Below are 11,672 nucleotides of genomic sequence, written 5' to 3' on the forward strand. Positions count from 1 at the left end.
CACTGAAGGACAGTGGGAGAATTACTTCCATTGATGAAACAGTTTAATTAACAGAGTAATTCAGATATTAATCGGAGCTGATTTTCAATCAATGAGTTTTTTCTAAGCATTTGGAGGTAAAGGAATGGATCAATGGCACTATGTTTGACTAAGATCTAGTAAAGGACATAAAAGGAGTTGTATCCCTATTTTAGTCCTTAACAGTAGCTTTACCATAGATAGACCATATCGTACCATACGATAAAACACCTACTGCAACTGTTTGAAACGTAGTTCGTTTTCACATAGTTAAGAGAACACCCATAATGTTAACGGGCAACTCTTGAGTAGAAGCTGACCAGTTACCTCACTTTTCCATAGAAACTCTCAGATAAAAAATGGGGGGTTGAATCCGCACAGATCAAAAATTAGGGATGATCGTAATGGTACTTCAGCTGAACACAAAGCCTAACTGCCCAGCACCAATTCTGGAGCTTAAACCCAGCCTCAGAAGTGGACAGACAACCAGGCAGAGAAAAGCCCAGCAGACAGATCCTTGTTAACTTGAAGCGTAGCGCTGGCACAGAGGAGGTGCCATAGTTGCTATCAATTACAAATGTTTTTGTCATTTCCTCAAAATGAAGCTACTTCAGTATAGCACTAGGTGGGCTGGCACCTCCTGCACGTCTCTGTGAGCCCATCACTCCACCTCTTAGAAATACAAATGGAGGCACTGATGTGTGAAAATAAGATATGTCTCATTTTTTCCTACGAAGAACCAGGTTCAGAAATCATGACTAAGATGCATAAATAACATTATCACTGTGAAGCATTTGATCACACAGGATTAGAAAGAATGGATTTGAAAATGCTAACAGCCCTTCCACTGAAATATTTCAATCATCACAAGACAATGGCAAGAGGATTAATCAGTGAAGTAACCCTTAGGAGTTTAAGGATAACGCGATCCATGACATGAGACTTTCAGCCAAAAACGCAGATAGAGAGGACCACTGTTGGTGGTGCCTTAAAGCTCAATTAAAGGGCTTGTGATCCCCTTTCAGCCTAATCTGACACGGCCATACAAAGGGAATCATCAGTAGTGACCAAACCAGGGTATCTGAGAGGTCATAGCACTTCCCTGAACGTGCAGGAAACGTTAACCTGCGTATATGAACCCACAGCATAGCAACAGCTGATATGGATTGATTTTTCATTGGTAAGCAATGTAATGATTCATAAAGCATATTTTTCTTCCTCCCAATGGAACCACATAAGCTCATGTGCTACCCACCTGAGTTTACCATGCTACTTTATAATTGCTTTAATTACGCACAAACTTACATCTGTTAAAATATTTCTGGTTTAGATCACCCTGGAACTCTGATAATTACTGTTAGATAACATTTTCCCCGAATTTTCACTGCATGTATTTCTGCATATACAATTATCTTTTAGACATCTTCATTTCCTCATTAAATAATACTAAGGTAAATTCTACAGTCCTACACGTCAAGGAGGTTGCTGGAGCTATAATTCATGACTGAAATCAAACAGCTCTGTTCCTCAACACTTACAATTTCATTCAGTTTTGTCACTTTTATTTAAATATTAACAACCAGTTGTACTTTTAAAATGGTCAGGAAAACATCTTTTCTTGCTTAGGGAAAAAGATATGTCTTTTATTTCCCAATGTTGAAGGTACTTCCTCAAACATAACTGCTCCGACAGAGAGAATATGTATTATTTTTCAGGAAAAAAAAAATCATAGACTATCATGTCTGAAGGAATCTCAAATGGCCATTTAGTCTATTCTACTGCCCCTGGGCACGATCAACAGCACTTACACCATTCTCAGGTAGGTTCTTCTCTAACCTGTTCTTTAAAAACACGAGGGATGGAAATTCAACGGTCTTCTTGGGCAACCTATATGAGTACTTCACCATCCTTGCAAAAAGAAATTTTCACTCCAGTGTCTACCCTAAACTTCATTTCCAGTTTTAAACCACATTGTATCTCGTCCTCTTGCCAGAGAATATGGAGGCCATCCTGTTACCACATTCTTTGCAGGACCTGTTTGATCCCATGAGGGCTTATGGGATCTGTCCTTCTGCTGAAAGACTGCATTTCCCTACCTCTGTTTTCTACACTAAACCCTATAAAAGTTTAATTCACCAAAGAATTACAGCTGTAAATAAATATATTAACATATTCACCCAACATTGTTCGCTCTTTCATTGTTCCTAAGATAAGGGACATTCCACAGGATGTTCTTGAAATCAGTCTTTTTGTGTCTCTAGGAACAGCAGTCACCAAGAAAATCTATATTTTTTATTGTAGGTAGGATCGATTTAATTTGTTATGGTGAAGTCTTGTTTATTCAGAAGAGAAGCAGCTGTAGTAGCACTAAATCTGCCCATGGGAGCAGAATTATCCCTCAAGGGAAGGTCCATATTACTGACTTTTCTGATTTTCACGGCATAGTCCTACCTTAGGCCTGGCCTGTGGATAACTACTGGCCTTAGATGGGGTTTGATTTCTCCGTTTTCACAGGAAAAGTAGCTACAGGTGAAAACTAATTCAAAAAATCTGTGTCAGAAGGAACTTCCTTGGGGTTTTTTGAGAAGTTTCGTTGCTATCATTTACCATAAGGAGGAAAAATTTAAGAAATAAACTATTTAATTCCACGCCCCTGCTCAAAAATCACTCAAAAGCCCCTTAAATTGTGTTTATCCAATAACATATAACAATTTGGGAAGCCTAAGCCTCAGCAAAAATGCTTCCTGCTTGCTTCTTGACATTTCATCAAAAAGCCCCGTAGACAGAAGACTCCTCCTAGAGTGCAAATACCAGAGGGAAAGTCAGAGCATCCTCTATTTGCCTGTGCACCTGCAAAGGAAAACGAAAATGTCTGAAGCCCCACCTTTTGAGAACCTTGTGAAACAATCTGGGAACGGAGCCAAAACCTACTCTCTCACTATATAAGACTCAGGAGCAGACAGGTATTTCCTCAGAAGCAGGTTGCTCGGTAGTTTCTACTGGGCTTCCAGAAGATGGGCACAGGTGGTGGGACGCGAATACCGCTATGGATATCAATACTAGCACTTGCCTTCACGCAGATCAAAGGTAGGAAGGTTCCCTTGCGTGGCATTTTTACTGTTTTAAAGAATTTATAACTTGCTTCGGAGTTAGAAACATTTTTTTTCTTGGCTTTGTGAAGTTAATGAACCTGTTACCTTTATTCAAGATTTTATTTTCTGTTACAATTGCTTTCCTTCCTAAGAGGAAATTAGCTGTCTTGAAAATTTATATTATAGTCCATGCTCTCCTCCTATTTTCTCCAGTCAAAATCTGGAATAGCTCCACTGAATTCCAGGGAACTCACTCAGAACTCACATTTCTACCAAAACGCCTCAAGATTTGCCTTTAGCTTCTGATGACCAGCTCGAGGCAGCACAGCATTTCTGAATGCACGAACCAAAAGGTGCAAAAGTGGCTTCAGGACAGAACAAATCGTGGGGTCTCTCTGCATCCATTATTAAAGGTTTTTTTTGAGACAGTATTGGAAAAAAGAGAGATCTTGCTGGAAAAACATTGGAGATGATTTTAAAAGTTCATCTATGCCTGCACGTGAACTTGCATAAAAGCTTAGAGCACAGGGTTGGGTTTTGCTGGATCAAAACCAAATATTGCCTTCTTCTAAGAAGCAACTTAATACCCACAGATGAGCAGGCACATTTTTAATGTATACTTTACCTGTTCATTTCCTTGAGAGTTTAAGGTAACAACGACGTTAGGTTTCAGTGCATCCTGATCCCAGAAGCAGATCCTGCTGTAGTATTTTACTTTTCCCTACTGCCAGGTAATTCCACACAGATTTACTTTAAAAAGCAGCAGTGTCAAAGACTCGCCATCCACAGGGTAGCTGTACGTTACCCCACCGTGCAGTGGGAAGGGGAATCTGCGATGCATGTGACGTGAGGCAGAGTGTGGGAGGTGGAGAGGGAAGAAAAAGCTCTCTGAGAGTGGGCAGTGGAGGAGCCCAGAAGCGCTGAAATGTTCAGAGCTTAAAAATGGGGGCAATGCATTCTTCCCATGGCAGCTGGTGCAGAAAGGAAGCGACTTAGCGAGGTGCCCACAGCTCTGAATGCAGCATCAGCCCCTCGGGGGCTGCCACCCACGGGCTGCCCTTGTTGTGGGGTGCAGCAGAGAGTGGAGCTGCCTTCTCGGTTTCCTCCAGCCAGCACAGCCCTGCAAACTGCCCTGGGGTGAGCTCTCACTACGCAGGGCATTAAGAGCCCCTCTGGGCCCTGCAGATTTGGAGTATACTCCCACCCTAATGCTGCAGTGGAATGGAGTGAAAAATGTTTTCTTTGCTGGAAACAAAAAAGTTTGGCTTTGGGGCAAATGTATCTGTTGGGAAGCCCTATTTCTGTGGGGCTTATTACAAAGAGTGCTTCAAAGTGTAAAATACAGGCTCACTTCAGCTTTCAGTAAGAGAGGACAGAGATCAGTCCTCTAACTCTAAAATTAATTCTTCCTGTACCAAAGGGGCCTGTTTTTAAAGCCCGCTGGCTAGAGAAAGGGTTTTATTGATGCTTAAAGCTCGCAGTGATCATAAAAACTAAGAAAATGAGGTTCTTTATTTGACAAGCTTACAGGGGTGCTGTGCCAGTAACAGAGTAAGGATCTGCTCAAATTGTCACAGGCATGTTTTTGATGGCTTTCCTGTAGTAATTTTTTAGGGAAAAAAAGAGCTGCAGGAGTAGTACATGCCCATCGTGGGTGTACACAGTGCAGGCCCAGATGCAAATCTGACCTCCCGTACCTGAACACAGCTTTGCTGATTTTTGAGGTACTGGCTGGTGCATGTTTAAACAGATATAACTGAGAAATTAACGAGGGAACTCAAGAAAATAAGGTGTTAATATATTCTTCCTCCTCTCTTCTTGATGCAGTTCAAGCCCAGAATGAGGAACCACCAACAAAATCAAACTATGTTTCTCCAGCCATCCTGCAGGGACGGAGTAAGTATTTTTATGCTGATACAGCTCTAAGATTTTGTCCCAAATTAAATTGATAAATAATAAGATTACTAGAATCTACTACCCTCCCTCAAAAAAAAAAACCCAAAACCAAACCAAAAAAACCCCCCAAAACAAAACGAAACAAAAAAAAGAGCGAGAAATCCTCTGTACGATGTACACAATTCCCAGCCAATCTTTCCCTGCTCTAAACCGGAGCACTTCCTCTGCGTCTGGCCCGGTGGATCTGGCCCACTGATTTGATATGGTTATCTAATCTCGAGTGTTATGAATGGTACATACCTCCTACCCCGCAGGGTATTTTCAGAAGAGGTGTGTGTATACGTACGTATCACCAAGCTGCTTGATAGTTGGCGATAAAAACTACATTTTTTATGCTTTGTCAAGATGACTGTTCATGAGAGAATTAGAAAACTGTAACTACCCTAAACAATCCGCAGTTTGCGATGTCACCAAGCTGGTAATTCAATTAACGATAAACCCAAACTGGAGGTGTATTAATATAGCGGCTGCCTTTAATTATTGGAACAGCCTGTCAAGGAAGGTACGATGTGTGCTGTCCCTTCAAATCTTTACATCAAGACTAAACGAGATCATCTTTCTAAAATACATTTTTGTCTTAGTGATATTTTTTGGTCTAAATGCACAAGTCAGTGGCTGATACTGCACAATTTACAGTTTGGGAGTCATCAAATTCCATAATTTGAGGGAAATTGTGGGAGAAACTGCAAAAATTCCGCAGACTTTGATGTTAAGAAAGTCACATTGCAGGTTCTCTAAGCATTCTATCCCTTTCGTTACTGGACACAACAAGAAAATATTGGATGTGGACATGGAAAATGTAGGTCTCTACCAAAAGAAGTCCTTGTGTGAAAAGCACATCATTAAAGTTTCACAGATTTTAAACTGCTTTTAAAAAATATGTGCATAGAGTTGGTCATGCAGAAGTGCATGTCTCAGCACAGAGAAAGATAAGAGCTTCGGGAAAAAAAACCCAACCCAAACAGCTCCTGTTTCTCCTCCTCAGCTTCTAACATTATTCTGCTTCTAAGTGTGCTGAGAGGCAAAGGATCAGACACAGACATTAGCAGTGCTTCTTCTGCATCGCGATTGCACCTGTGTGCTCTGAGGATCAGACGGCTGCTTTGGAGCTTGGAACAGCAGGGTCAGCACCACTAGGGAGTCTTGAGCAATGAACGGAAGAAGTGCTGCAGCCAAAGCGCATGGTCTTGGGGGTGTGGGTGTTAGAGAAATAGAAAGACATGACACAAAGCACTGTGTAAAAACCACCAATAAAACCTTGCGGAAACTTCCCCCTAGAGAGTAACTAGTAGTAGGAAATGTTAATCCCTACAGAGGCTTGGCAACCTCTATCCATTTTTTAGGACTTCTAGTAAGATTAAACCCGATTGGTTTTATTCCCTTAGATTTTCTACCATCTTCGAAATACGAAGGAGTGAAAATCATTCCACCTCTTCAAAACACACTGAAAGTAAAGGGTAAGTCAAACAAATGTTGTGGCTCAAATATCTGTGTTCTTGTTGATCATACGGGTAGAGCATGGAGGGACTGAAGAGACCAATAAATCGAGTACGGTCCTTCAACATCACATCATAAAAAATGAACAAGAAGAGTAGTCAGTTCATCAAGTAACAAGGATAATCTAAACATGATTCCAGTACTCAGCCGGCTTGGACATAGTGACCCAGGAGGCCTCTTCTGATCTTAGGTCCTACATCCCTATGCAAATGAGATTGAACACAGAAGAGAACTGAACTAAATAAACAACAGATCGATAAACAAATAGCCAAACAAGAAGCAAAAGACCAGATGGGCTTTTTGGACAGCAGCTAGTGAAAGAAATAAAAGGGGGCAAGCAACTAAAAGGAGGGTATCTACAGCAATTACAGAAAATTCTCACCGCTTATTTTGAATCTACAGCGGGAAATCCCTCTCACAATGGCCGTGTATGCAGCACATGGGGTAATTTCCACTACAAGTCCTTCGACGGGGACATCTTTTACTTCCCTGGGGTCTGCAATTACCTCTTTGCATCCAACTGCAAGTCTCCCTATGAGGACTTCAACATCCAGATTAGGCGCAAGATGGTGGCAAATGCTACTGTGATCACTCAAGTCATCATGAAGCTGGAAGGAGCAGTGCTTGAACTGACCCGCGGCTCTGTCCTGCTTGATGGCAAAGCGTAAGTTCATAACTTGAAACTTTCATCACTGCTTTGACTCTTTGACTGAGCTTCCCTTTCCCTCGTCTCATTGCTTCCGAGCAGCTGGAGGGCTCAGGTCCTTCCTGAAGTATCCAGAGAAGTAAGAGGGGCCTGATGGAGAGCTTCTGCAGATCATCCCTGGGTCCCTTCCGGTCAGATGAGCTATAGCCCAGGTGCTGCCCCTCTGCTACAGCTCTGTATGTGTGTATATATACCATTGAGTCTGTAAGATGAATTCAGTGACAGTGTTAGGATTTTATACCCGGTAAGTTTCTACTTTCCATTAATTTTACCAGAACATGACCCTCAAGAGGAATTTTTGATGGCTTTTGTCCTTCTAGTATGTAGGTAAACAATGACTGCAGCTTGTACCTGCGCTCATTTAAAACAAGCTAGTCCGGAAACTTCTACCTATGCAGCACTGACTTCGGCATAGGGTGTGAAACCTGTCCAAAAGGCTGGGTAAATATTTGGGCAGATATCCCACGGTGAGCTGTGCATTACAGCGGCTCTGCAGAGCGAGCTGTTCTAAAGGTTATCTTGGGTACACCTTTGCGAATGGCACTCGTGTCGCGGAGAGCCTGAGGAGTCTATCCCTTGATTATCAAGGGCTTTCAGGGGTAAACAGCAATATCCTGAAGCACGCTGCCTGCAAAACAGAACCTCCCAGCACTTCTTTGAACAATACAGCCAGAGACACATGCCAACACTTTATCTCGCAGAACACCATTAACAGGGGTAGCCAGAAGGAGCAGCGGGGAAGGCAGGGCTGATCCATTTGCACGAGAAGCAATTGCAGAGGAAACAGCCAGAATGTTACAAACTTGTGTTGCGTGTACTTAATTACTGCTCTGACCAACTTCCTCCCCTGCGCGTGGTGAGGCTTCTCCAAGGGAACGACGAAGGCTGTCAGTGTGGGTACTCAGCGGAAATCCTGCCTCTATCCCTGCTGAATTACCGTGATCTTTCCCCAGGGTTCAGATGCCTTACAGCCACATGGGAATCTTGGCAGAGAGAAGTAACAATTACGTGAAAGTTTCTTCCAAGTTAGGAATGACCTTCCTTTGGAATGAAGAGGATGCCCTCCTGGTAAGAAAACATCCAAAACGTGGCAGAAAGCCTCTATTTTTAAAATACTCGGCTTATATCTTTGCAGTCTTAATCAGCCAGGAAAGCATTAGCTTTTGGATTTGTGTCCATTTTTAGAGTATTTTTCTGTCTTCCAGTATTCTCCCAATTTCCCTTTTTTCCGCCAAGCTCAGCTCAGCATCTATAGACCCCATTAGAATGTTCCCAGCTCACAGTGAAGCACTCAGATTCCAGACCTGGCAATGCGCTGATGTTCACAGCCCCAGGGCTAGAATAAGACCAAGATTTTCCCGATAGTCACTGACCTTCCCAATGGCGCCGACCTTGTTGCCACCCAACGCAGTGTGCACAACACAGATATGTCAAATTTTGAGTACACGAGCAATATTGATGGAAGCTGCGTTCCCAACCGTCAAGGCTGGCATTACTATGAACCTAAGCTCTATTTCCTCTTTTCTTTTAGGTGGAACTAGATAAGAAATATGCCAATCAAACCTGTGGACTTTGTGGGGACTTCAATGGAATTCCACTTTTCAGCGAATTTTTTTCAGGGAGTACGTCATCAAAAGCATTACTACGAATTGGTGCTTTGCTCTTCTTTCTTCTAGCAGTTTACTGTACCATAGGTGGTGGGTTGAATTAACTGCGAAACTAGCGATACTTCTTCATATATTTCTATAATGTCAGCTATGAACAGAGTCAGGGCTTTGAGGTGTATTAGGCTGCTCCCACCACTGTCAGATCTTTTAAGATCTCTGTAACTTTCTACTTGTTTCCAGTAGTTAGGATCCAGTTCCTTGTATACCTTCTTCATCTTCTTTTGTCCTTCATATTACAGTGATATTATTTGGCAGTCACCGTTCCCGTCATAGCAGCTAGTGTCACCAAAGAAAGCATCTCCATGCAGAAGCCAGTAAACCAGTAAATATTATTCTAATATTTGGACTGTTTTTTACAGAGACAAAACTGACTCCCATCCAGTTTGGGAATATGCACAAGATAGACGGACCCACAGAGCAGTGTGTCGATCCTGTTCCTTCTCCTGTTCAGATGAACTGCTCAGCTGAATTTGTAAGAACCTCTCTCGCAAAATTTATTTTCTCAGTGTGAAATACACTCTCCTAGTCTTTGAGATAATTTGTTAGAACTGGGAAAAATAGCACAAAAATGACTCAACAGTAGGTCTGGAAAGAAAATTTTTCTAAATTTTTTATTCTTTGCTAAAGTGAATGCTAAAAAGTTACAGACCCCTTCCAGGAGAAGACTTGGTATTCTAATGAAAGAGAAATTCACTGAGGATTTTTTAATATAAAGAAACTGTATAATGCTTGGGAAGTCACCTGAGCTGAAAGTGACTTGAGAAGAAGATATCTTTGTGGGAAGACATGGGAATTAAGCAAAGGAGTTCCATGTGTACTCGCTCTACTCTAATACTTTTCCCTGAACATCTCCTTATGGCTACTGTTGGGCAGGTTTCTGGACAGGAAGGACCTTCAGTTTGTTTTGCTATGTGACTTAAATAGTTCCGTATTTTCTAAATGTTTAATTTACCTTCTCTATTTTCCTTCCTAGGCTTCCATCTGTGAGACAGTATTAACCAGCAGCGCATTTGCAAGCTGCAATATGCTTGTGAACGTACAGGACTACATCGACACTTGCATACAAGACCTGTGCCACTGCGATACCTCTCTGGCCGACTTCTGCATGTGCAACACCTTTGCGGAATACTCCCGGCAGTGCGCTCACGCAGGCGGACAGCCGCTGAACTGGAGAACCACTGAACTGTGCCGTAAGTATCTTGGGAGGGGACTTTCACCTGTGCTTACTACCCATAGCCGGTAAACTTCAACTATGTGGATTTTTATCCTGAAAAAAACAGCCGTTGAAAGGAACGTGCAGTTTTCGTTAAATAATTTTTAGCCTAAGCGTACCCAAGACTTTGGAAATATGGAAGTTTAGAGGATTTTGTGTTACTAAGGGTTTCCAATATATATCAGAATCTCAAAAACGTTGCAGCCTTCACTTGGCTCAGGATTCCTCACTGCACCTTGACAGAAAACATCTTAAATTGCAAATACTGTTTTCTCGGCATTTCAAAAGAAAAGCCAGCATTACGATACTCTTTCCTCTTTCAGCCAAAACATGTCCTTTCAACATGCAATACCAGGAGTGCGGCTCCCCCTGCTCTGACACCTGCAGCAACCCAGAACGATCAGAACTTTGTGAAGATCATTGTACAGATGGCTGCGTCTGTCCTCCAGGCAAGCTCGATCCTCCTCTCATAGCCAAAACCACCTACCTGTCCACAGCTAACAACCTTCCCACTCTGAATCATTCTCATCACGTCATCGCTGTTATTATCATCAAAGTAATAACATCTCTTCCTTGATACACGCACGTCATTTCTATCTGGATTACTAAAAACATCCTTTTAAACAACAAACATGCCTGAGACACGTACACAATGGACCTGGCAGTGCTGGGTTAATGATTGGACTAGGTGACCTGAAAGGTCTTTTCCAACCTAAACAATTCTGATTCTACAATGACAGAACTGAGAATAAGATGCTTCACTCCTAATGGTAAAGGAAGGCTTCTACTCTCAGCGTCCATGTTAGTTCACAGGAAGTACGTGATGTTTCATCACATTTTGCCCATAGTGGTAACTCCTGGTGTCGGCAAAGCTGCGTATGGTTCCCCAGGTTACCAAACCCTTCCTGTCCAGTGCTGTTTGTCTAAACGACAAGGAGCTGAGAGAGCACTAGACAGTGTGTAAAACCTGGTGCTTCAGAGAATTACACCTGAGAACTGAGTATCAGGACAGAGCAAACAATGCAAATGCGTTCTCTTTGTGCACGCATATTCTGGAGCTGAGAACTGTTTCCACTGCGAGTGACTGCCTGGTGGGTTCTGCACCCCTTGCAGCTCCTCTGCCCATCCTCCAGGAAGTCTCACAGAATTCACCAGCACTTGCTTGTAAAATAGCATTGGCTTCTCTTACATAATCCTCTGCCTGTGGGCACACAAATATTTCCTGTACAAATACGTCCCTGGGCAGTCTCACCAATGGTTCATCTATTCCACCTCATTATTTAGTAATTTTAACCCTAATTCTATTCTAACAACAGAAAGATATTTCCCCAGAGGTTTCTTTCGATCACTAATATTTTAGAGGGCTGCAATGGAATTTTTGACCCCTACGCACACGACGTCCTATCATTTTAAAGTACTTTCTATTCATTCTCTGTGTAATACTGGAGAAATGGAACATGCTTTCAGGCATCTGCCAGATATGTTGCTTTGCAACAGAAGGAGTAACAGACCATTTCTTTCCC

At 42.3% G+C, this 11,672-nt stretch overlaps 1 protein-coding gene across 1 annotated transcript in view; it reads left to right on the forward strand.

Annotated features, from left to right (window-relative positions):
* Window positions 1-3,032: 3,032 nt before the first annotated feature.
* LOC104498816 (mucin-5AC-like) overlaps window positions 3,033-11,672 on the forward strand; it is a gene marked incomplete at its 3' end in the record, with an annotated part of 23,874 nt that continues 15,234 nt past the window's right edge. Inside the window, exons 1-9 of the mRNA XM_010142240.1 lie at window positions 3,033-3,105; window positions 4,938-5,006; window positions 6,452-6,523; window positions 6,966-7,227; window positions 8,223-8,337; window positions 8,801-8,891; window positions 9,296-9,408; window positions 9,910-10,126; window positions 10,473-10,598. Of these exons, the coding sequence (XP_010140542.1) occupies window positions 3,033-3,105; window positions 4,938-5,006; window positions 6,452-6,523; window positions 6,966-7,227; window positions 8,223-8,337; window positions 8,801-8,891; window positions 9,296-9,408; window positions 9,910-10,126; window positions 10,473-10,598 (1,138 nt within the window). The remainder of the gene's footprint in view (window positions 3,106-4,937; window positions 5,007-6,451; window positions 6,524-6,965; window positions 7,228-8,222; window positions 8,338-8,800; window positions 8,892-9,295; window positions 9,409-9,909; window positions 10,127-10,472; window positions 10,599-11,672) is intronic.

The sequence above is a fragment of the Buceros rhinoceros genome, unplaced genomic scaffold (assembly GCF_000710305.1).
Source record: "Buceros rhinoceros silvestris isolate BGI_N320 unplaced genomic scaffold, ASM71030v1 scaffold1848, whole genome shotgun sequence".
In the NCBI taxonomy this organism is placed as follows: domain Eukaryota; kingdom Metazoa; phylum Chordata; class Aves; order Bucerotiformes; family Bucerotidae; genus Buceros; species Buceros rhinoceros.